This window comes from Ptychodera flava, chromosome 12, assembly GCF_041260155.1.
Source record: "Ptychodera flava strain L36383 chromosome 12, AS_Pfla_20210202, whole genome shotgun sequence".
Classification (NCBI taxonomy): domain Eukaryota; kingdom Metazoa; phylum Hemichordata; class Enteropneusta; family Ptychoderidae; genus Ptychodera; species Ptychodera flava.
The window spans coordinates 15,778,396-15,805,778 of NC_091939.1; the positions used below are offsets into that span (position 1 = coordinate 15,778,396).

The 27,383-nt window shown below is 38.7% G+C and overlaps 1 protein-coding gene across 1 annotated transcript; it reads left to right on the plus strand.

Moving 5' to 3' along the window:
• The first annotated feature begins 4,258 nt into the window (after window positions 1-4,258).
• On the plus strand, window positions 4,259-21,675 carry LOC139145156 (neuronal acetylcholine receptor subunit alpha-10-like). Its single transcript, XM_070716136.1, has 6 exons — window positions 4,259-4,408; window positions 6,023-6,165; window positions 17,676-17,720; window positions 18,146-18,255; window positions 18,674-19,206; window positions 19,816-21,675. Exons 1-6 carry the CDS (start codon window positions 4,321-4,323, stop codon window positions 20,310-20,312), a joined length of 1,416 nt encoding a protein of 471 aa, XP_070572237.1. The 5' UTR covers window positions 4,259-4,320; the 3' UTR covers window positions 20,313-21,675.
• Window positions 21,676-27,383: the final 5,708 nt, after the last annotated feature.

The window sequence follows — 27,383 nt, forward strand, 5'->3', positions numbered from 1 at the left end:
CATATAACCCATACCAGATTTATCGATTATTTTACAAGAAAATAGAGTTTGTTAGCTGTTCTGTATATAGCATGGGGATGCATCGTTGTAAATAAAATACATCAAAATGGGGAATCGTATGATGGACAACAACAAGCAGAGAAGAAAACAGTAAAGCAATATTTTGAAGTAAATGAATCGTATTGTCTAGGGAGACATCCAGGAAGAAAACTGTCAAATAATGGCATTGGAATTTGCCGTTATTTTGTTTTTTGCGTGGGTTTTTGAAACCCATACACCTATCTTTCTAAATTTTAAGCGGACGCCTAACGAAGAATTTTATTCTTCTGGCTTGGTGATTGGCTAATACACTGAAATAATTGATGAAAAGTGACTTTGGCATGTACCATGGTGTGAAAAGGTTTGACAGTGCGTTCTTCTCCAGGGCTCGAAATGAGTGGTTGTCCTGCGTCCACAGACTACCAACTTTTCTCTGGGGCTACCAAAATCCATGAAATGGTAGTCCACACGGACTACCAAAGCCTGAGATCTGAAATTCAGTCAGTACTTGGCATGCCATGCCCGGTCTGTCACTTTGGGGTGAGCTATTTAAATGCAGTCAAACCCAGCTGGACACTGAGAAAGAAGGTCGTGTTTTTGTCATGACGACTATCAAAATTGGCTTTCAACTCTGAGAGTAAAACGGGTATTAAAGATGTTCAATATTATATAATAATATAGGGTTATTCACAAAATACGGCCCTGTATGGACGAGGGCTCAGTGAGTGACGTATTGCACGAGCCGAAGGCGAGTCCAATACGTCACTCACTGAGCCCGAGTCCATACAGGGCCGTACCTCCCTCCATTAATCGTCAGTATAAACTAATTCTATGGTAAATTTTGAGGGATGCAGCCCGCGCGATATGAGTGGAACGCGCGCGATTTTTGAAATGAAATTGCTACAAACCCCAAACAAGCGCGTCGCGCGTCTCCCGTATTCGGGACTCCGCGTACTATACAAAATACGGAAAGTTATTGGACGGTCAAACTCCCATAGGTTACGGCAGTAGGTGTATAATAATATTGCACAAACTTGGGACTATGTGCCTGAGGGTATGTGACCATTTGCCCGACATAAGGAGGGCAAATGGTCTCCTACCTCGAGCTTACATAGTCCCTATTTTGGGCTATGATATTTTTATTACATGCCTCTCTTGCATAATTTTCACTAAAAAATTTTTGGGTCACATACATATGACAATTATATGCTTTCAATTGTTTCTATGTTATACGAAAATCTGTGGAAAAAATTTATTATTTTAATCATCGAACGGCACATTGATATATTTAAATCACTGTTATGCGGTTTGTCGAATTTTTTCGCATAATTTTGTGAAAACAGTATTTCCTATGTAAAACATGTAACTTTATTCTTTTTTAAATCCCGAAGTTGTCATGTTGAAAATAGTTCCGGTTCACTTTCAGTCAAATGATAACTATGCGGCCCGCGACGTCATCGTCGACTTACCATTTAATCCTAGGGAGCGCGCGACTTTCGATATATGAAGCATGTAATAATCACATCATATGACTAGAAAATTCACTTCATGGGCAGAATTAAGAAAAATAGCCAAATATGCATGGGCTACCAGTCATTGTCACTGGGCTACCAACTTCAGAAAATGGTAGCCCAAGTGGACTACCAGGGGAAAAAGTTAATTTCAAGTCCTGTTCTCTTTGGATTGGGTTTGGCAATAAAGTGTAGATCGCGCCACTGAGGGCGTCGTATGAATGACACAAGCGGAAGTACAGCAACATTTCCGTATCAATGCACATGGAATTGTTGTAACTTGATAATTAAAACGAAGTCGCAATATTTGTTTTGGTTTATTAACAGCCGGATGACAAGCTGATGAAGAGGTACTCACTTTATTTGCAGAACGTCAAGCATACGTTGAATAAAATTTGCCCTTAGGTTGACGAGCAATTTACTAAGCTCACATACTTGCACTTTCAATTTCATAAAATGGAAATCAGGGTACCTATAATCTCTGATGAGTTAACCTTTTCGGGGCCGAAGTCATTTTTTGTCGCCTTTATGAAATATAGCGCATACATTTTTTTCAAATTTGTCCCAAAATTTTTATCAAATATTCTAGCAAAAAATCCATTAGGTCAAAAATTATTTTTAAAAATGCAAAAAAAAAAATCGCAAAATGTGAGGAAATGTTGCACTAAAATTTTGGCGGGATCAATTACATCTCCCACAGGGTTAAAGCCTTCAGAGTTGAACAAAAGACTATGAGATCGCTCTTCTTAGAACAAACAGTTCGTAAATACTTCATATTCCCGATGAAATATTAATAATTGTTAAAATATTACTGCGTGGGTGGTTTGCTGACCCTGGAAAACGTAATTTGGTGATATCAAGGGGCAATAGCTGTAACCTTTGCTTTATAACATCTTTTCGCATTTTGATTCTGAACATCAGATCCATTTTTCTTTTTTTCTTTCTTTCTATATCGAGTTTATGTCAAAAAAACCCAAAAAATACGAATCTTAAAAACCACTGGATTATGTAAAGCATGTAATGATGCTTATCAGTCCGGACCATAATTCTTTCTTAAACATTAAAATTGGATGTTTCGCAGTCGACTTAAATTATTTAAAAATCTCGACGTGAATTTTCATGTAGAACAATAAATTGCATTTTACAAACAGAATACAATACACTGGAAATTACGCCGACGTAAAAGTAAAATAAAAGTAAAATCTTATTATGAATTTAAAAAGAAAAATTTCAAATATGAAGAAGAATCCTGAAATTCAAGTTGGCTCACATAAAACAATTTGAACTAATCCATGTGTATTTTTCATATAAAATACAATCAATGCTGTGACAGTGTGCAGTGTACATTGAAAGATGCTCCGGAGCGTACCGTTTCATCACAGACAAATAGAAATATTTGGCTGTGGTTTCATCAACCCCTTCCTTAATGTAGTTCGCGCCTCGAAAGACTTAAACCTTTTCCCAGACTTTTCTCAAGGCAACTTTAAACAATTCCCTTTCAACATCAAAAATAAAAATCACGGGTCGGGTCACCGTTCAAAATTTGGTACCATAGAAACAAATTGGCCAATATCTATCGACCATATGAAATTCAAAATGGCCTCCATCCCTGTGTTGACTCTATGGACAAATAAAATATTCGATTTTCAAGAAACTAATTTGATGAAAACTCGATTTACTCAAGAAGTTTCCAAACAAGCCCCCTCTCAAAAATTGCTCTGTAGAAATGTGAGAGTCCGTATATCTATCCTCGAGGCACATTCTAGATGAGGTTTCATATCCAATGTAGACCGCTTGACGTCACTGGGGGTGCTGTCAACATGACGGGGGAGGGTGGTGGGAGATGGCAATTCAGATGCGTGAAACTGACAGAACAATTAACAAAATGGCGCGAGAATACATGTAGCACTTCGAATAGTATTATATCGCATTAGGTGACTTGACGCCAAACGTTTCCGTGTCCATGCATCTAAGCAAGGCGTACTTGAGAATGACCGTCCCTAACATCCATATCCTTGACTTACGAAGTTGAAGCATGTACCGTAGGAGGGAGGAAATTACCCACTTGGGAGCGATTAGTACTTTCCAGGGTCTAGGACTGAACTTGATCGTAAAAATGTCTTGTACATAAGCTCACAATCATGAAGTGCGTAATGAAAGGTAACATCAACATTGACTTCTACAATCCCTCTACTGGCAAACAATTACAAATCAATTTGCGATTCTGAAACGGTACTGTCATCAGTGATCAGTCCCGTGTTACTGCACAGAAGTCATCAACTTGTTCGAAAACGAGACTTCAGAGTGAAAAGGTATTTTGAATTAAAGTAAATTTTCATAAATTTCTTAAATCATATTTAGATACCTCGATTAATAGTGTCTCTCATTTTATGATTTTAATTAGCGTTTGATCGATAATGCATGAGATGGAATTAATTTTTCTGACACAATGTATGAAATTAAACTCAATTTTAACAGCACCGGCCTTGCTTTCCTTTATAAAATATTTTTTCTGATAATTATTTCGATTTTTCCCTTAATATTTCAAAATCATCAGGATTTTCCGACAACAACGGCAGTAGTTACAGGATATAGTCCTGTGTGCGCGGGAAGAGAAAGCCCGAAGCAATTATCGCTCATGAATATTAAAATTAATACGAAGTCATAAAGCCGCGGGAACGAGTCTCCAGTTGACATGATTGGGATCTCTGCTCATTTGTACTGCTTCGTTCTCGATGCCTCGGTCACGTGACAACCGGACACAACCGTCATGTCTTCCGCAGCAGCTACCGTCACCATCAACGCTCCATGTTTTTCTCGTTTTATTCTGTCAGTGGCTGTGGTTCTTACCTTGACAGGTGAGTTCAAAATTGCACCCTCTATAATGTGGGGAGTGTATTGTATATTTGGAACTTAGGCGTTCAGCACAACAAAGGGAAGAGAGAGAGGGAGCGAGATAGTCCCGCATACTCGATTTATCTCTATTTAAGAGGCTGTCTAGAATTGCGTATGTACTATTATTATGATTACTATGTTTTTTACCAACACGATGAATTTCTAATGATTTATTCGACTATGTTTTTTTAACTGTCACAAAGTTGAAAATGAATTCTGGCCTATTCTCTACTTCACTTGTGAAGTTTGCGCGGGGTCGATTCTTTCAGAGGATTTCACGTGTCGTGAATTTTTTAGGCTACGTGCCTTAATTTCGTCTATGTTTTTTGAAAACTGAACGCACTGTATCAGCTGTATACGGATAAACATGCGATTCTATTTTCGGAATGAACGCATGTACGACGAGACTGGAGCACACTTTGGCTTCAAAGTTAGAGAGATGATATAGGCAGATATGCTGTGACGAAGTAATCCACGACACGTCATCGTGGGCCGGCGATGTGAGAGAAAGTCTCTCAAGAAAAAGACAAGACAACTTAGATTACGGAGTTTGTTGTGTCAGCTCTTGAGATAAGAACTGACATTATTCCCACTTACTGCAATACATGAGTCAAATGATACGTCATCAAATAGAAGAAATGTATTTTTATTCTTATTTTTAGTCATTGTTGACGGACATACGCCCGTTGACCTCGGTTTTCAGTGAAAATAGGCGGGTATTTAAACTATTTTTGTAAACCCCCACCAAATTTAACGAGTAAATCTCTTGTGTTAGTATGACTGCATAAACTGAAATATAAGCTGCTCCGTGTAAATCAAACCATGTAATGATACATTTGATAGCACACACGTAGCGCTATCTTTGTAATATAAATAGATCTTTAAAATCATATATTTACAGCGAAAAGTTTATCCTGCTTTGCAATGATAGGGAGGAGAGAGTGTATCTATATCGCGGCTGACATGTAGCCAAGCTGGAACTTGTTCAAATTTCAAAGCTGACACTGATGTGCATTTCATGTTTATTTGATCGCTATTCAAAACAAACCCAGTCGACAATTGTAGATATCATTGTTTCCCCAAAAATGATGCATTTCACGCAGGCGCGTTGTATCCACGACAGACGGCCAATAATATTTTAATAAAAAGTGACTGTCTGTGAAGGAACCTGGTCAGTGAGGAGACAATTATGATAAATTACATATGAACTGTTTATTACCTACAAGGACAGACTTTATTTTATTTTGCAGACTCTCGGAGACGCTAAAGCCCCATGGCAAAATTACGTCCCTCAAGCGTCAGTTGCCTTCTATGTATTTTATACTTTCTGTACTATAAATCCCTAAGACCTTGCTTTTCAAATACCACTTTATTGTCTTTCAGGATTTGGTTTAGGTTTTTGCTCAATTCGATGTTTATTTTCCGATACACAAGGACAGAAACACCTGTAGCATTGAAGTGGATTACATCGTTATCTGCTTGATTGCTTCATCCGTCAAGTTGATGTGTCTGTCTTCGATCCAATTTGGTCCCCCACTTATCTCAGCTGTATGCGTGTGATATTTCATTTTTTGTAGCGTACAGCGGTTACTGCAAGAATGCGTCCGAGTTGGTGCAGCATTTGATCGACAGTTATCCCCGATACATCAGACCGGTAAAGAACGACTCCTTTCCCGTGGTTATCAAGCACAGAATGACGCCCAGGCAAATAATCGAGATGGTGAGTGAGTTGATAATTTGTGTTTTGTTTTGCTTTTTTTGTTGTGTTTTTCGCTTTTTCTTGGGGGTTGTCGTCACGGTAACTTGTTGCATATCTTCTCAAACCGGTTTGCCTGTTCAAGCAGCGTCACTCTCAGGCTTATGTCGTGCGCATTTTTATTTTTTTGCAAATAAGAACGTGTGGTTTTCTTCTGTCAAAAACATCGCTGCAACAACGCGATGGGTGACATGGAATTACACAATGAAGATGATAAATTATGGCTATCCGAACAACAACTCGGGTAGAACAGGTCACACTTAGGGCACAGGGAAATTTAGTTTTTTCCTCAGATTTTCTTAGGGAGGCATTAAGGTAGAACGCGCCTCGGGGACAGATATTCGGAAACTTAAAACTTTGTCAATTGTTTTCTGATCTACCACTTGTTCATTTTAAAGCATTTGGTGTTAGAAAACTTTTCAACGGCTTAGTTATCGAAAATCGAACATTTTGTTTTTTCTCCATAGAGTTAACACAGGGATGGCGGCCATTTTGATTTTCAAATATCGGTAAATCTTGAGTAATTTTTTCTCTAGTTCCAAAATTTGCACGGGACCCCTGATTTTTATTCTTGATTTTGAAAGATAATAATTGGAATATTCCTTGAGGAAAGCTTGAGCAAAAGTTTAAGTCTTTCATTGTGACTTTCGTGGTGCATACTACCTTAAAAGACGGAACAGTTTCTGCTCTCTTTTAGTAAACAAACAATAAACAAACCAGCAAATTCTCCAAAAGACCGATGCATGGTCGCTGTTACTACACAGAAACAAACGCTAAATATAGTTTTTGATAAATTTATTCATAAGATATTATGACGCTACTGTGATATTGAGACTTCGTACTTTATACGATAGAGGTATAGCCATGGTTTCTACAGAACAGTCTAAACGCCTGCTATTATTTCTGAAAAATTTGGGTTCAGCTTTGAAGTTACAATTGCTTTCATATCAATGTGCAGGGTCGTACTCGTTCTTTTCCATTGGTAATGTTAGAAGTTGGAAAAATGATATTGATTTTGATGAAGAGGTTTGTAGGTCGACTCGGAACGTTTATTGGACAAGGGGATTGATGCATTTGAATAGCTAGCAGTCCAGACATTAATCGGCAAACGTACCTAATGCCTTCTAGGTTTCTAAGCGATTCCAAACAAACTATTTGTACGAACAAATTTTATTTTTCTCATACCGTAATGTTTTCAATAAAAATTACCATAATCCATGAACAACGTATGTGTGTCCTTCAACAAAGAAATGACCCCACCGCAAGGACAAAGTCACATTTAACAGCTCGCGCAAGCGATACGCATGCGTCACTGCAGTATGATATGGTAAGAATAAAATTTTTGTCCGCATAGTCGCCGCCATCCAGCAATGCTTGTGAGTGCGTCATCGCACGTCATGGCCAAAGCTTCATTGTTTTTTACTGTGATCTAAATTTTGCAGTCACAAAAGTTCTAAAGTTACGAAGATAACTTTGGAATTTGAAAATAAATTAAAACGCATCAATAATTTTCGATTGGGATGTAATAGATAGCTACCTTCACGACTTGTGTCAAGGGTCATCGGCCTACTTGCGAACATTTACGCAGGCAGGCAAGCGCAGGGAAGGGCTAGGGAGCTAGCGCAGGATCGGACCCTTGAACACGCGTGACTCGTTCCCTGCCAAATGGCGCGCTTCGCTACACTGCAGTAGCCAGCGAGGCCAACAACGCCCATGATGAAGAAGAGTGTGAGAGTAATCCCTAAAAATAGTTTCATCAAACAAAACAGCTACTATGAACAGTGCACTGTCACTTGCAATAGTAATTACACTTCCAATCCTACAAGGCGAGCTTATCGGCTCAGTTGTCATTTCATTTTTTTCATTTCATTTTATTTCACCAGGGGAAAGATTACACAACACAGTGAAGTAGTAGAAATACACAGTTGAAGCAATGATACAGCAGTGCTAATGATTATACTGAATAAAGTGAATAAACGACCCTGGTGAGGACCATGGAAATAGTTCATTCAAACTAATCAAGTCCATGTCAAGTCCAAGTCTACTGTGATGCCACAAAAAAGAATTTCCAAAATGGATTCTCCGAGAATTCAAAAAGTAGCAATGATTTACCACCATTAAAAAGCGTGCTCACCGTTACCGAAAATAATTTCTGCGGGCTTTGAGCGGGTATAGACAATATTGCGGAATAGCAATAAAAAATACCTCGGTAGTTAAGTTTTGTTCAACATGTTGTATTTACGTGCTTCGGCCTTGTCGTAAACCAACCATCAGTTGTTTTGAAAATTTGCTGTCGGCATAAAAAAATTATAGCTTGTTTATAACCTAACTGACGAAAACGTGCGCTGGAATGGTGTAAAATGAACGTGGGGCTTGAGTAATAATGTTCAGATATACTCACAAAAATGTCATGAAATGGGTCCAGTATCGTAAAACATGCAAGTTTTTCGCTTTCTGTTTTTTATTTGTGTTACTAGGATTTACGTTAAAAAATAATATAGCACAAATATGCGATCAACACAGAGGGCCTTGAGTATCCGGTGACGGTAAATGCTCACTGCCAATGCACTCATTGGCATAGGCCCAGCAAGTGGGACACGATGACCTTTCACCCTTGTAGTTGAATTCCTCTTGTAGTGCGTGGTAAACTGACACAAATGAAGCATGTGATTTACACACAATGGCCATAGGTATTTGCAATTACAGAAAATATGCACTTCCTTTATTACCTGTGACTTCGTTCGAAAACCTCGACGGAAACATTTCTGTTTAACCACGAGCAATTCACTCCATCGTCAACTCAGATGACAAGTACATCACAAGCTCAAAAATAGGTGTCATTTTGCACAAATTCACATCGGCATAATCACTAAACTCATCTCAGACCATTTCCCAGTGTTTCCTATTGTCAGTTATCTCAACGTTTATATATCGATAATATCAGTTTTCCCGTCAGAGATTTCGAACGATATAATCTTGATAATATTCTGTTTGGCTCGTTGAATACTAATTGTGATGATATTTGATAAAAACACTAGTGAGTTACAATGCATCTTTTCACAAATTTATTGTTTTTTAACTAAAGTGTGTCTGTGCGACCTGCACAATTCTTGGAAGATACAAATTATTAAGACGAAAATAAAAGTTTATACCAGTACCAAGACTGTAGGGAACTCAATCAACAACCTATTCGTAGAGTTTGTACGAGGAAGTACTCCTCAAACGGCACCAGCTTAGCAAGGTTTCTCATTTTACGAAGCTTGTGCAAATATCCTTGCAAATGTCATTTGAAATGTAAATGCTAATTTATTCACCGTTAATCATAAAATGTGGAATGTTTTAGATGATCTGTTCGGTAGGAAAAGTGATCCTAATGAAATACCAGATGGCTTGAAGAATTACTTTGAATAGTCAAGTAAATGACACTCAATTGGTTTTAGATAGGCTCTTTTATTTACGTTTTCTTATGCACCAAATGCCATCCAGTCACGTGACAGATTATTTCAGTTTGAAAAGTCATAACTGTTACACCAGAGTATGTCTTCTAAACAATCTTCGCCAATATCTCGCTATGAAGAGATCGGGTCAGTTTGTCTTTGTCTTTCCTCTGGTGCAAACATTTGGAAAGAAATCCGAGTTCACATTAGATGCAAAAGGTTCTGGCGGCACGTCCTTTTGTAGATCAGTATACCTGTATGTTAAGTATACATGCCTCATACAAGATTTACACTCCGTGCTTTTGTAAAGTGTTCAGTTTCATAACGTTTCCATGCATGCACGCGGTAAAGTTTTAATCTGTCTATCTTTGTGAATGTTTATTTGTGTAAGCCTAGTCCCACAAAATCTTACACGCTGGGGTCCACTCATATAACTATATATTAGAATTCACATGTTGTGGTAAGAATTCATGTGATTCACCGTTCCCCCTTTGTCGTTTTCTGTCTTGACTATCCGTCTCTTTCCTGTTCTTTTTTATGCTGTTTAGTTCTGGGTAATAAGTCAATAAATAAATAAACACTATCTTCGTCTGAGATTGTAAAAGTCTACTTGCGAATGATAGAATAAACGACAGAATTGATCTCGCCAAGATGTTTTAAATGTCATTACGTTCAAATATGAAGGAGGTAAGTGTCGATCAACAGTTAAATGGAATTATAGAAGTCAAACAGTTGAGTAATAACTTGAGGGAAACTAATGCACACAATAATAGTTCCCCTTTGTCTGAACAAATCTCAGATATTGGTGAACATTAAATGTTAAGTCATGCCAAATACGACGTAAAGGTTACATTAAAATGTCCGCGGAACAATAAATAAGTAGTGTCACATTTTCTCCCCATGTCAGTATGAACAATGGTTATTACCCGTTGACATTCAATGCATGCGAAATTAGGATCAGAGTATGAATGGGATTAAGTCAGAATCTCTGTTTTGTGCACTCGACTCCTGGATATGATTTTTACTGAATCATTCTACTCTCCCCCCCCCCTGGTCAGGGTTCGGCAATGTAGACATTGTCATCTACTGCCACGTTTTTTAAAGCGAACATCTTGATGCAATTACTTACCTTTGAATTTTCCAAATTTATTTCAAATCGTTTTAGTAGAAAACTCGAATGTAACCGCCATTGTGTTTGTGCATATGATGAAAAGACTGTTTAGGTTCATTGTAAGGGTTAGTTTATAACGTGATAAATTGCGGAATACTGTTATTGTAGCTTTGGATCTTTTAAAATCTATTTTAGAGATATGTTTTATAAATTTTGTTACGTCCTCCACGGTTATTTTGCAGTTGACATGGCGACAAGTATTTTTGTTTAATATATATTCCGCTCATCTTTCCTTCTCGTCGCCAAATTCGCACAGACTTTTGATTCACTCTAGGTTGAATTTGTTATATTTAGTAGTGTAATAGGTAAATATAGAAATTTCGAAATCTATTTTCCAGAAAACAAATCCAAAATTGGAAGACAAATCACGCTATTAAATTAAAAAGTTAGATTAAAGAATCTCAAAAACTGAAGATCCATAACCCGGCCTTATAGTCTTCCATAATTACATATAACATGTTCTTATTTACGTTAAAATTTGCCGAGAGCTGATGTTTGAGAGTCATTGACGGATATTTCAAGCCAAAGACGTGTATGTGAAGACCTCAAATTTCAGTTCAATCACAACTACGGGGACCACTTTGAAGTCAGGGACCACTTAGAGGTCTTCAAAGACGTGTATGTTAACAATGGCTCTCGGTATGAACACACACGACCATGGTTGACCTTCTTTCTGATCACATATGCCGTGCATCCCCGGGCGTTCAACCGTACCTCAACCTTGACAATGGTTAATGAGTAACATTCCACGCGTGTTGTCCATTTCATATTTAATTGATGTGAACATTAATTTAACGCATTAGCAATGCAGATTTCCCCATTATCTCGTAAAACTTCACACTTTGATACCATGACCGTCAAATGAAGGGGAGATTAGGAGTCACCGGCAATAAATTGCTCAAACATTTATCTATCGCCATCATCTGTAATGAAATTGACAACGATGTCCTCTTCGGTACATCGGACCTACTTTTCGTAGTTAATAAGGTCACCCATATACTCTGACCTTTCTCTGCGAAATTATCGTGTGACACGGCAAAATCTTTCTGTTTGATGAAGGTTTTGAACACTTCAAAGCCGCCTGATTTGAAGTTTGTGAGTTGTGTTCGTGACTGATGATGTCGTGAACCCTCAGGTTTTCATTATGCCGTCTGCAGCCATTTAGCATACTGTCGTCTCGCAAGAAACCGACAATATTCTCAAATGTCGTAGACTCATATCATATTTGATATGCCGAATCGTTTTGTAGCGATTGCAATGACATTTGTTTCTTCCGTGTGGAAGATGCAATCACGGTACTTTTCACACCTTCTTTACGAAGTTGTGACTTCCAAAATGTGGTACAGGATTTTTATTCATTCATTTATTCGTTTATTATTGTTTTTGTTTGTTCACTCATTCGTTTATTTGTTTGTTTGTTTGTTTAATAATTTGGCTTTTTGACTATATCACTTCCACACTCTCGCAGAGGGCCCTAGATTTTTTCTCATACCATTTTCTAACTGCGACTGTTCGGTTCCATTGCGGTAAGTACCTCATGCAAAGGCAGGGCGGTAAATTCTCGTCATTTTGGTGGTTTAATAGTTCTAAATCGTATGAATGTGCCGTTTTCCAAGTTGTTTACAATGTTTAGTGTTGAGTCCATATGTTCCACGTCAGCTGTCGTCTGAGCCAGACTTACAATTTCTCGACATTTAATCTCTGTTGATATTTCGTCACTTCTCGTCATTTGATCTCGAAATTAGATATGTCAGGTATTGTTACTTCTCTCCGCACTGATAATCTGTATTTGCCCTGGGGTTGAGGTTCTCGTCAAGATTGCCTTGAAAACAAAATTGATATGTCAAATCAATACTCGGATAGAAATAAACGGTCCGAGAATTATACTTTATAATAATCATAAAATTACACATTGTTGCTATGACAATACCATATTCGTGATATGGATGTTGGCTATTAGCTTGAACCTACATTATTGGCAATGCATGCGAGTGCCATGGTTTAGCGTGCACGAATATAATAACCCCAATGTTGGATACCCATTACAAGTTCATTTAATGTAATAATGTTACAATAATGATAATTGTTGGATGGGTGATAAAGTAAAGTGATACAGAATGCCATCAGAGTTTTAATTTGTGGTATAGCTTTTCCATCCATTTTTACCTTTATGGCATAAAAATTGTACACAATGTTTCCCAGGTACAAATTATGTCGCACTGTTCACGATAGACCGACTGTGATGTTACCGACAGGGAAAATAGCTGCAACATTTCATAATCGCTTCTGTCTCTCTGTTCTACAAAACAAGTGCATTTTTTATACTTCTTCTCAAAATTATATTTAAATCCAGTTAAAAGTAATGACCTTGCAAAGAAAGTGAAACAAGTATGCGATATAATTGTCATAATATTATAGTCCTGACTGGACGTCACGCATATACGATAACATTGGACACCAAACGTTGTACAGCGGTAGTTTAATCACCAATCATTTCGAAGAGACATTTGGCGGTGAACATGAAACTGTAATTTGCAGGCAGAATAAGAATACAGGAACTGTTCAGGTAAGAGGAACATTTAATGAAAAACCCCAAAGAATTGCATGTGGGCGTGTGGCTTCAGTTCGAGCGCCTGTTTTTTCTTGTCTCCGAGTATTCTACGCGAGACGACGACTCGAAGAACAGTTATGGCAGTTAAAAATCTTGAGTTCAGTTCACCATGAAAGGAAATAAAACAGTTTGTATCAATTTGTAAGAATTATTTTTTAAACATTTACAAAATTGCAACGATGATAAGCTTATCATTTAGTAACTTTATTTTTCACGTGTCGTTAAATATGTATGATACATATGATATCTGGCATTCATCAATTATTGTTTTCTTCTATTGTATAAATATTAATGATAGACGTACTATGTTAAATGAATTCATCACTTTATCTCTCGGTCGAAAATTGCTTTTCCAAATTAAGAAAAAGGACGCTGTTGAGCATTATGACAGGGATATTGACAAAAGATTAATACAAGGTAGCGGAACAAGTGCGATCGATCGACGACCTGTCGGGCAATTCCTTAAAACTTTATAGTTCTCTTTTATAAATTCAACTCAGTCGGGACCACCAGGTTGTCATCTTTTCGCTTATATTCACTGGCAACTCTGCTGGAAATATCTAATTTCTTTCTGCTTACATATTTAAACACAAAAAATCTCCTTCATCACATGTGACGCGATTTAATAAATGAAGAGACTATCAGAAATGAAAATGCTGACAATTACGATGCCCACGAGACTCTCGATCGGCCTTTGTCATGCCGAATTACGCATGCGTACACCCATCAAGGAGAATTCCTCCGTCGAGAGACGAAACCATAGGTCATGCTGCGAATGTATTAATGCTATATTTTATAATTATAGTTATTCCACATGGATATAATTCTGTGCACTGGGCTGTGACAGTCTTGGCCATTGCAAGATACGCATATTGGATACTCAAAGCGTGGGTCATCCATGAAGTTTTCATGTGTGTCTTCTGTAGCTGGCCTGCCGACAGCGTGCACGCTCCTGTGAGTGAAACGCTCAGCGTTGCAGTACAAACCCAGTACAAAAACTGGACAGGAAGAATTGAAAGCGAGACTTTACAGGGATGAAGATATGCCTATTGAGTTCGCATTGACACACTTTTTGTGGTTTAAGTGGATTTTTTTACATATCTCTTGTAGTTTATCACCATTTATGCAAACGAGAATATATCGATCCCAGTGGAGGTTTGATGATGCTGGGGCAGTTAAAATTCAAGTCCTTCTCGTCGAAAGAAAATACATCCCACAGTGGCACAGAGGGAATCCGTCTCATCTTTGGATATCAAAAACGGATCTTGTCTTGCCCTATACACGTTATACACGGCCTGGCTGATAGCTGGGCCCGCAGTCATGCCCATGATGTGTCTCTGATATGAGTGTCTTTGAGCGTCCGTTCACTAATTACAAAACCATAATTTGGATGCATGCTGCAGGAAAGTTTAAAGATACACTGTCACTTGTTCCAATTTTGCCACAGTTACCATGGAAACAGAAAATCTGACCAATCACAGATTTTAAGCGGGTGGCCACTTTTTAAAAACAGCGCCCTCACATGGGCGTTTTGAATACCAAGGAACGCTCCTTTGACCATATATGGGCATATTTAGATTACAGGTGACCATACATGGGCATATTTAGATTACAGGTGACTGCATACATCATATTTAGATTACAGTGACTGCTTACCTTCGACTGGAATTACATTAAAGTTCACATTCTGCAGTAAAGGATCTTTAGCTGTCACTTTGTATATTTTTCCCGTTATTTTTGCGCTCTATTTAAAATAAAGTTTCTTGCTGTACTCTGAAAATCATGTCGAAAATACCCCGTATTTACAATGTCAATGTTATTGTTATTTTGATGCGGACTAGAAAGTATTTCTCAACGATGACGTTGAGTGTTGTAGATGATGCGTTGTGTGTGCCAGTCTAACCATTTACATTTCAACATGCTTCAGGGAGTAGAATAAAAATATACTTGTTTTCTGGGACAAAACTAATGACAATTTCATCAAACATTACAGCTGGTGTCCCTTGAAAGGGACAGTGGCAGAAACGTCTGAATAATTTCTCACTATTTTTGTTGTGTATGTCAATTGCAAGTTCATGTTCAACTCCCAAAAACGCATTTTCAAACGCCGGTCCACTATTTAGCTTATCGACACTGCGCCTTTTGTGAATAGTGCGCTGTAACTGTCAACATTTGAATTACATTCTAGACCAGAATTCACTTGTCAACAATAACAATGTAGTCTACAAGTGTACAGGTTGAGTTGACGAGCTGAGTACTGTGTATCTCAACATGCTTAGAGTAGAAGAAGAAACTTTAGTCGACATTTGAAACAAAAATAATGGAAAAAAATCGTCAAAGTAACAGCTACTGTCACACTGAACAGAAAAAATTCTCATCTCATTGAAATATACTATTATAGAAATACAGTCTGTTTTCTTCATCTCGAACTGTTTCTCGCTTGCGTTTGTTTGTTTGATTGTTCCTTTGTTTATTTGTTTGCTTCCTTGAGCTAAACAAGAAATTAAAAGCAGTTTTTCTCTGCATGATCACATCATGATAGCAGCAACGAGCTCCAAAAATACAGCGGACATGACAAGTTAATCAACATACTCTTTGGAGAAATGCTTTATTCACAGCTGTGCATTCATGATTTAGTCGAGGGAAATGATGTCTGACTTATCATATCATGGGAAAACCAACTGTCTTGTATAATACTGAATACAAAACTATCACTTTATCTGTATTTCACTTTATTGAATTTAGAAGTAAGGACCAATATTGATCAAAAACTCACGAACTTCCTCGACCCATGAACATGTCACTTCTGGCAACACCTGCCAAACAAACGCCAGCTTGACCCATGGACGTGTTCAACACCTGCTATGTAATCGTTACCTTTGCTTCACTTTCGCAATCCTTTGATAATTACTCGTACTTGACTAATCAGTGTGTACACTAGATTAGGTGATGTTTAATAAATGAGTTTGGGACAATCTGGGGTGCCACCGTGGATGGGTAGTACATCGGTGTTGTTATACAGTTGACGCAGGAGTGCTGTGAGGTGTCGTCTAAAATTCCATTTCCTCGTACTCTTGCCGGCGTCTTGCACGGTGGATGCAAATTGTCTTCTTGCCATTGTCCTGGGAGACAAGTTATTAACTCCCGTAAGGAGCTCAGTCCGCTTTCACTGTGACGGTTCAGATATTTATAGTCAACTGACTCATCGTAAGCACGTAGAACTGTGACACCAAATTGAGAAGCAGTGCCTGCGATGTGCGTTCATATCCAGTATATCTATGTGGGAACATAGGGCAGCGACGAAAACCATCTAAAACAACATATTTACCAAGATAACTTCCGTATGGCCAGGTCACAGTCTTCAGCTAGTGTGCGCCTCGAAAATGAAAGACCTCCCCTGCCTTTGCCATTTAGAGAGAGTGGTGGACACACATGAGTGCTTACTCCTCATGGCAAACGGGGAGGTATATGCTTTATTCCGTATGTGCGGATTGTATGGGAACTTTTTAAAGTATCTTTATTGACTACACTCGTAAGCAAACAAACAACGAACTTTATCGACAAACATGAACACAAATACAACTTTATTGGTTCTTCATTGCATATAGAAAAAAATATATCTTATTCCAAACACGCGTAAACAAACAAACAAACAAACAAGGAGCCAGAGTTCCCTGTGAGTATACTTCCAAACCAGCGCGTCTCTGCCCACCACTAGTAGTGCATGTAGAATTTTCAACGTAAGTTTTAACTATCTGTCATAATCGTAAGCAAAAAATTCGTCCGCAATTCCACTCGATTTGGACTATAGCAGTATACTGGAGCAACTGAAAACCAGCAAGTTATCGACAACAGGATCTTGCTCGTATTCACATTTAAAAATTCACCCAGTAGCTTTTATCCTTCTCATGGAGCCATTCTACCCATGGGCTATTGCATTTCAATTATTTGTAATATTTATCTGTTATTACCGTTTTAATTTAGTCATAACGTGAGCCCGAAACAATCAAATGGTAACATGCCAAGCTTGGGCAAGTGATAATTTCTAACGCCGGTAGAAATCAAAGTATTGTGTGCCATCTTATTGTGTTCGTTATGGCGTCGGTACACAACGACCAGATAGTCACGCAGCTATAGGTAAAAACCGTCATCGGGCAATCTACTGTACGCTGTAAAAGAAGGCTTTATCAACGATGTGCGAATACTTTGCAGATAATCCACCTGATAGTGTCTCCGTTTTTTTTATATTTTTTAGGACGAAAACAGCCAGATCATCGTATTGAAGGGGTGGCTAAGTGAGGTAAGCGTGATGCCTCGTAAAAATGATATATAGTGTATGATTACAATGAAAGATTTCTTTTGAATATATATATCATTTTGCTTAGCCATTTGCTTGTTGTTCTTACAGTGTATTGCAGAGTCTCTTGGCAAAAAAATGCAAAAAGTGCACATTCAAGGCATTGCAATACAATAGGCAGTACAGTGAAATCATACTCGAGATAGCATAATGTGGGGAAAGAATCCCAGCTGGCATACCGATCCGAAGTCTATAAATCTTAATCAACCAAATTTATTAAGATATTAAAAAATTGACAGATAGAAACGTTCGACGGACTGAGTACCATCACGGGATGACAAATATTACGGCGCCTTTTTTAACGTCAAACGTCACACGTTTGAGGATGACACCCACTAATTCTGTCGCCCTTTGTCGTTGTCATGCAGATTTGGACAGATCACTACATGCAATGGGACCCGACGCAGTATGAGAACATTGAGGAGGTTCGCATCCCAAGCGACAAGATATGGCTCCCCGATATCGTGCTCGTAGACAGGTAATAGCTTGCAACTCTATGGATGTCGCCAGTCACGGAGGTCGACGCTGCCAATTTTTTCTTGCAACGTTTTGGAATTGTAGCAGGAATTTGTGCAGTTGCTGTTCGTGCTTTTTTTTTATTCTAAAATTTTGATATCGGTGCTGTGATGTGCTTTATTTTGAGACAATTTTGTTTTCCATTTAGTTTTGAGATGACGGATTAGTTGATGACTCATAAACTGACGTCATCTTTTCATTATTGTAAAAAGAAATGTTGTACACACTTGTTTTCTGCAACCAAACAGCCAATTGATGGAGACTTACTTTTAATAGGCGTATTACGTAAACAACTACATCTCTCTCTCTCTCTCTCTCTCTCTCTCTCTCTCTCTCTCTCTCTCTCTCTCTCTCTCTCTCTCTCTCTCTCGTTTTTGCAGCGTCAAACGGGACTATGAGCGCCATTTCAAAACTGACGCCATAATCAACAGCGATGGAGAGGTCGTATGCATGGCCCCTATTGTATTCGAAGCCTCATGTCCGATCGACCCGACGAATTTTCCGTTTGACGAGCAGCACTGTGTCCTCACGTTCATGTCGTGGAGCTACAACGGCAAACTGCTTGACCTCACCATCGACCCTGCCACCAACGTCGACAGTTTCAGGGCGAACAGCGAGTGGCACCTGGCCAACATTACTGTCACCAAAGATTGGATGCAGCCGCCTTGCTGTCCGGAACCATATCCATTGATCACATATACGCTGCACCTGAAGCGGCGCTCTCTTTTCTACATTTTCAATCTCATTTTCCCGTCGTTCCTGGCTTGTATCCTGGTGGCGGTCGGATTCATCTTGCCTTCTGATTCGGGGGAAAGAATGACACTCTGCATCACCAGCGCCCTCGTGGAGTTCGTCTTCCTGGAGACCGTGTCGGCTTACATGCCACCGAACTCGGAAAATCTCCCAACCATCCGTAAGTATTTCGCTCACCTTATGAATTTAAAGCCCCAAAAGCTGCGAATTTTATGCGTTCAAGTATTTTCATGATTTTATTTTCAAACCGAAGTTGGTTCGTGTAAATGTGGTAACTGAAGGACATATATAGAAGTATCACTGCTCGCTGATTTAGACCATGCCTAAGTATTTTAACAGGTTAAAGGTTAAATTATAAAAGGGTGTCGCACACATAAAATGGCGCCCCCGCGGAACAACAAATGCAGTATTTCCTGCACATACACAACGCGATCCTGAAGGAAATAAGCATGATGCCATTTACTTGAATGCACAACACATGATGACCAACATTTTGTTTTTGTCATCTTTACTTTCTGTGTCACTTTCGACACTTATGACAATGCTATACACTTTTTGAGTCTTTAATGTCTCTTATTCAAAGAAAACTCTTAGAAAACAGGATATTTTGAGATAGGGTCATTATACATTCACAGCTATGGGGACTTTAATATCATTGTTATGGTACTGTACAGCGATCAACTACGTGACATTTTGTCATCATCTTTTTAGGCAGTCGTTTAAATGTGTTTCAATTGTTTGAATTGTGTTATTGATTTTTTTCTTGCAGAGAAATATTTATTGGTGAGTATCGGTTTTGTTGTTTTTTCTCTCATGATGACTGCAATGACCCTAAATCTGCACTTCAAAGGACCCCAATGCGGACCAGTTCCACCCTGGCTGCGAGTCCTGGCCTTCAAGTACATTGCCGCCATCGTCTGCACAAAACCCCAGCTACTGAGGGCGAGGCTTGTTAGCTCGGAACGGAACGGAATGAAACGCAAGAACGCCGTGAAAGCGGTGAAATTCGGCCTACCGGGACTGCAGGCCCATCAGTACGGTAGCGTTCCGGGCCACCACCAGGCGCACGGCATGTGGCTTGTCGGTGAAAGAGATGGCGATTCCGACAACGAGGAAGACATGGCGCCCTACTACTTACAAGAGTGGCGCGAAGTTGCCAAACTGATCGACAGATTTTACTTTCTGATCTATTTACTGGTTACTCTCTTCCTGATGGTTAGTTTCATGGCAGCAATTGTCCTGGAGGGTACCGGAAACACTGATTGACTTTACTTCGTTTGAAGCCGTATCTGCAATACAGTTTTGTACAGGTTTGGACGATTTGTACTAGACTTGCTCCAAGTCTGTGGGCATATAAGCATCAAAACATATAATAAATTGAAAGACTGAACATAAGCAGACCGTCGCACTAAGTGGTAGGCTGTTGAGTAGATCGTGGGGTGAACGCCTTGGCAAGCCAGTAACTCAGCTGCCGAGAGAAGCCAGGCGACTGGGGGCCAGTCTAGATTTGTACCTCTGAAGAAGACCAGAGAAAACCATTCGAATGATTTCAGGATCGGATCTGCGTGTTGGACACGTCGGTTATGAACTTTATTCTCTGTTTTTGTGAAAACTAGAGAAAGGATCAATATATTGCCTCTAAATATTGTACGCTGGCATCTCAACATCTCAACAGGGAGCTGTCGTATTTCACTGTTGTCGCTTTCTCATTTTTCCTCCTCGTCCACACAAGTGCAAATCTTTCCAACAGCGCCACCAACGTTCTACACAACACTTCAACGCATACTCAAGGAATGCATAACTTATTAAATCGGTCGTTTTTTTGGAATGGAATGCCATAGAATTGAATGGAATGGGTCAGATTTCCATTGGCTTACCAGAGAACGCGCAAATAGGAAGACCTTGGTGTTTTGAGATTCTCCGATATTCGCGAGAGAAGAGAGAGAATGGCTGAAAAACTTGAAAGGGATTGTTACTAAAGCATCGAGCGCACTGAACTCAGTGACCCCGGCCCTGCCCAACGATATTTTTGGATTAAGCGTGTGACTGAACCGCTACCCAGACGTTGATATTTCCGAAATCACTGTCCATGGAAAATAAACTCTGTTGATTTTGGTGTGATGCAGAATACACAGGCAGAATTGTTGAAGAGCGGTGATGTTGTCATCAAACTGTTAACAAAGCGTAAAGTTCACTTGCAATTTGGCGGTACGCATTAGCGTAAAGGGATGATCACCGTGAATAGAAACCGGCGTACCTGGTTCATGTATTTGAAACGTAGTATCCCTTGCAAGTCTTCAACGACCTTTCACTACACTCTCACCCCTTTGTCTATACATCTGGCCAGGAAAACCTTAAATCAACTGAATGCTTTGCACCGACTCAATTTTGACGCGCCGTTCTGTTGGATCATGGATGTAAAAAATAGACATCCATGGTTGGATTAAACGCCAAGCTCTCAACAAAGTGTAAAAGGAGTAGCATGCACAAAGCGCACAATTCTCCCGGCAACTCGACCTGGCTGTGGCTGCGCGTCTTGGATTCGCGTCCCACGACTTTATCCTTGTACAAGCTATGTATACAACTGTATTCAGGGTCTATCTGAATAAAAGTATAAGCACATGACGTGTTATTTGGCCTTTTAAAAAATGCGACTTTATTTGTAATAAAACAGTGCGCTATTTACAATTCTATGCACCAACAAGGTGTAGTCACATTATGTATGTACCAATTTATCTCTTTTAACATACTGTATACGTACTAAATATCCCATAACAGTTTAAATCCTGTTTGCATGACAGAGTCTGATGAAAATCCAACACTATATTTCAAGCGATTGTGTGACATACACAACGTCCGTATTCAGTAAAATGACAAACACGGTCACTCCAATAAGGGACCGTGACTTCTTACACACGCCCTCTGAGTTTTGTAAAAACGTTTAATTTGTGAACTTTAAAAAATACTAGCTGTGCTCTTACAAACATTCTGACAAACTAATAAAGTTCTTTCTGTGTGATTACCGACATTCTCTCTCTCTCTCTCTCTCTCTCTCTCTCTCTCTCTCTCTCTCTCTCTCTCTCTCTCTCTCTCTCTCTCCTCTCTCTCTCCTCTCTCTCTCTCTCTCTCTCTCTCTCTCTCCTCTCTCTCTCTCTCTCTCTCTCTCTCTCTCTCTCTCTCTCTCTCTCTCTCTCTCTCTCTCTCTCTCTCTCCCCCCCATGTGTGTGTGTGGGTGTGTTATCGTGTGTATATATATACTTATATTCTATATGATGGATACATATACACACACGTGTAAAGTATTATTATATAAGTAGACACAGACATATTTGTACGTACTTGCACATATATAAAATATAAAATATTTTGTGTGTGTGTGTGTGTATATATATATATTATATATATATATATATAGCTTGCTTGCTTGCATACATACATACATACATACATACATACATACATACATACATACATACATACATACATACATACATACATACATACATACATACATACATACATACATACATACATACATAGCATTTATTTCAACTATGAGCTTCTCAGTATATAGCACATTTAATTATACATTCTTATGTTAATATTACCTGTGTTTGGTAACGAAATAATATACTTCAGTGTGCGCAATGTAAGTGCGCACGTAAAATAATTACTCTACATCTGTAAATTGAGAACGGCATACTCTAAAGAAAATGTGTCAATACGAGTTGTAGCCCTGTGATGACAAAAGCAGAAGCAGAAGCCCAGTCGGTCAAGGTGTTATTGAATACAATCAAGGTCAAAGCTATCATAGTGTTTCCCATTAATATCATGACGTGTGCAGGTGCAACTGCAGGAATTCCAGACTGTCATGATCGGGGTAAAGATAGTCATGTTACTCTTAGATTGGGCTTTAAATCACAGTAAGTATTCCAGGCATGCACATTGTAAGGTAGATGTCAAGTCAGCATTTGAATTGGAGGCGCGGATGCAGTAAAAAGGTGCGAGAGTATTGCTAAAAGTGTGTTTCAAATGTTTGTTGTTGTTATATTGGTAACATTTACGGGTACCAACGCTCAAAATGGTGTAGACGGTGACGAGTCAGAGGATCCTGACTGTTCGAGTACAGAGTTCTACTGCCCATACAACAGTACACACCGCTGCAAGCCGAGAACTGCACGATGTCTGCTCGAATCAGAGAGAACCGAACAAAGCTGCTTGAATCCTCGCACTCACCAAGAGGAAGGCTGTCTCGGAAACCTGACAACCGGAGTTTTTAAAATCTTGAACGGTTTAGCCCCGATCGATTATAACATACCATTAGTTTCGCATCGTCGATACAGCTTTAAACATGAGTAAGTCACCTACCTTTGAATTAACTATGACTACAACCTTGATGGTTTTCACATTCATGATATTATCAATTCAAACTACAAGTTCAAAACTCAGACCGTTACGGAATATATAGTTGGTGAAAGTCTATGCATTTCAAGTGACCTGGCTGCATTTGTTTCGCAATGGGAAGAGGTAGATTTCCAAATAATTAGTCATAACTGTCAAGATTTTGCTCGGCAGCTGATCCAGTTTTTGAAAAATGACTGTAGGGCGACGCAGTTATCAACACCTAGTTATACAGAAATCAACGACACGAGCAACAAAGATATGCTGGCTCACGACGACAAGAACAACGACAGTGCGTCCACCCTTGAGCCAAACTTAACCAGGTCCACACAGGCCGAAGTGGAACGGGAGTGCTTCACAAAGCCTTACCGGACTGAGAATTTGGTGAAAAATGCAGTTCCCGTGGAACGTATTCGAAATATGCGTTAGGTTTTGTCGTATTGGGACTGGCGGTTGCTGTTGTGATTGTAGAATTCCTGGTTGTCATAGTAACTGCGAAGAAAAATCAACACAGACAGGGCAATGGGCCACTGCTTGGAGATATCGAGTAATTTTCAAGAGAGAAAGTGGAGAAAGTACTCATGATGCGCCTCAGGGAGAGATATTTGGACTCTCAAACTTTTTCAATTCTTCTCTGAGCTAACAATTATGGGGCTTTATTTTGAAGCTCTTTGAGTAAGGAAAACTTTCCCCGTCTTAGTTTGTTTTCATTTTCTTCATATTTCAACTATCGAAAAATATTGTTTAATTTGTTTCTCTAGTACAGAAATTTCCACGGCGACCCCCGGTTTTTATTATTTTTGATTTTGAAAGTGAATTATTGAAAGATGTCTTGAGGAAAATTTTAGCCAAAGTCTAAGTCTTTACTTTAGAAGCGCATACTACCTTAAATAGAAATGGCACAACGAAAAATAATGTTTGTAGCAACCGAATACAAATCCTTTATCCTGCGACAACATTTAATACTTTAACACCTTTGATTCTAATTTAGACAATTTACTTACAACAAACACAAGTCACAATCTAAAGTGTGTTTTGAATCTGTTTAGCCAAGAAACTTATAAGAGTTTCAGCTAACACAATTTGACTATGAAAATGTCCTCAATAGGAATCTTCTTACCGTGCAAACAAGTATTTGAGTATTGAGTATTTGAATATTGTCTGGCTGTTTAACTTTTCTTGTCCTTTGCACTTTCTTGTATGCGCCTCGAAAGTGAAAGATTTAAACTTTTCCTCAAACCTTCCTAAATGAAACTGTCAACCATTGTCGTACAAAATCAACAATAAAAATCAAGATTCACAGTGCAAATTTTTGGACTAGCAAATGATTACTCATCTCCTTGGTATATTTAAAATTCAAAATGGCCGCCATCTCTATGGGGAAAATAAAATTTTGGATTTTCCAATGACTAAGACAGTGCAAGTTTTTTTTCTTTTCCAAGAGCTTTAAAATGAGTCCCCAACAAGTGGTAGATCAGAAAGTTTTGTAGAAGTTTGAGAGTACGAATATCTGTCGCCGAGGCGCACCTTATCATCACAATGTAATCTTTTTCATTTATTTCTATGACAGACAAATTGAATGCACTGAATGTCTGCATGAATGAGAGTTTCGTTGACAGGGTGTTCTTTGTTACAGATACGGGAACTTAAGCACGTAGAGTAGAACAAAAGAGGGTGCTAGAAAACTGAGAATAATTACATTCACTCCCAACGGTAGTATCTATACTGTGCTGTGATTGAGATAGAATGCGTCTAGGGGGACAGACTTTCGGAAGCTCAAATTATTACAATTCTTTCTCTTTCTCTTTTTTTCTGTCAAAAGATCTACTCTGAAATTGCCCGTGTGATTGCTTAGAAAATTTGATATGACAATTGCTTCACCAAGGCCTGCCAAGTGTGGGGCATATTGACGCCATTTTGGCATGAAATGTCTCCCTTTGGAGGGACCGTGTTTTGAGTAGCCAGATAAGGGCAAAGCGTGCGTCTACAAGTGTACTAGAGCCTATACAAGTGAGCGACGGTCAAGTTAGGCGATATAAAAATCTATTGCAGTTGAGTAGAGGGACTTTATCATTGAAAATGACAGTTATTCCAGACTTATGAGGACTGTCACTTCTATCGTCTATCGTCTAATGTAGCATTAACTGTACTAGCCTTACTATTTTGTTTTTAATTACTGTCGTGAGACCGGTATATTACACTGTTATTTTCATGTTTAAAGCCTCACCGACTAACTGTAACTCTTCAAATTTATTTACCGCAAGATTTCTTTCTATTCTTTCCTCGTTTCATGTGACTTCTACCCTCTGAAGGGATATGGGCTTTTACTGCATTAGGAAACCATTCCTTTGTGAAAGATTTGACAAGTAAATTCAAATTTTAATAGTGATTTTGATTTCCCGCCATTTTCAAAAAAATTGGTAAAATTACAAAGGAAATAGAACATGCTATGTTACAGTTGAAAACATTCATCCCTATGCATTGCATTAGACTACTCTATGCAGTGTATTGCATTGAAGATATTCACAGTATCCATGGTGTTTGCTTTCCCCATGAAGCTTCGATTTAATATTTGGCCCGGCCAAACCGGGCCAAATATTTAGTCGCAGTGTAATCATTATCTTGTTAAGCATTGCATGGACAGTCCCAGTGTGTAGTTAAATGTATACACACACTTAATTAGTACATTCTCACAAACATATTTTGGTACTAATTTGCTAATAAGAAGTTGATCTATAACATTCCCTTTAAGCTTAAAACTAATTTCTGTGTAAACAGAACCATATAATCCCCTCTCATCAATTCTACAACGCTCCGTGTAAATTTCGGCGTAGTACATTTTGCAACTTTGATATATATATCAATCCAAAGGTTTGATATTAAAATTATGTTATTTTTCTGAAAATGCAGACTAAGGAGCCTCTTAACGAAATGGTGTCTTTTTTATCACCACACACAAGGAGAACATTTTTTCTATGTCTGTGTTATCACCCATCCGTTTGAATTCTAACAAGCAATAAAACATATTTCGACACAAGGCATTTTAAATATTAATGATGTATATAAATTACTTCATAACACTAGTAATACTAATGTTCATATAATCTTGAATCTCTGAAATTTAACTACATAGCATTATTTTCCAAAGTCTCTCCTTAAGATACAGACAGTTGCTTATAAAAAGGTCTGTGCTGCTGTCAAATCAACAGTTTTAAGAATACGTGCCGCAGGCAAGGGCAGATGCAGTCACCGCGAGTGTCGAAGAGCATGCTATTTATATTTGTCGCGCCGAAGACGTGTGAAAGTTAATCAAAATACACTAAACATCTATTTAAGTAGTGTAATTCCAAACTCAGAATCCAATGCCACGAGAATATTCGCCTTGAAAGTGAAAGATTTAAAACTTCTGCTCAAACTTTCCTGAATAAAACTTTCAACCATTCTCTTACCAAATCAACAATAAAAATCGGGGTTCACCGCGCACAAAACGGAATTATCCAATTATCCGATATTTTTCTATATCTGACATTCATAATGGCCGCCATCCCTGTGTTAGCTCTGTCTGAGAAATTGAATTTTTGATTTTCGAAAAACTAAGACTTTATGAGTCTTTCTTTCTTCAAAAGATTTGAGATAAGCCCACACAACTAGTAGCTAAGAAAAGAATTGTAGACAATTCAAAGTCCTATTATCTATCCCCGAGGGGTCCGAGCCTTTTTGACAACAATACTGTAAGTGAGTGTGTTGGGGTTCGAATCCCGTTTGGGTTATAGTAAAAATTATATTTCTTTAACCTGAGTGGACAGTTTCTGCTGGTGGATATTTACTTGTCCCCGAGTCTGTCTGATAGCTCAGTAAAAAGCTTCGTGCTTTTCCGATTATTATATGTGTGTTTGTACTGTGTCTGCGTGTCGTCTGCTCCTTGTACACTGTGTT

Coding starts and splice junctions, on each gene's coding strand:
- LOC139145156 (XM_070716136.1), top strand. CDS start 4,321: ATGTCTTCCGCAGCAGCTACCGTCACCATCAACGCTCCATGTTTTTCT. Junction 17,721..18,145: donor TGAAGGGGTGGCTAAGTGAG/GTAAGCGTGATG, acceptor GTTGTCATGCAG/ATTTGGACAGATCACTACAT. Junction 19,207..19,815: donor GGAAAATCTCCCAACCATCC/GTAAGTATTTCG, acceptor TTTTTCTTGCAG/AGAAATATTTATTGGTGAGT.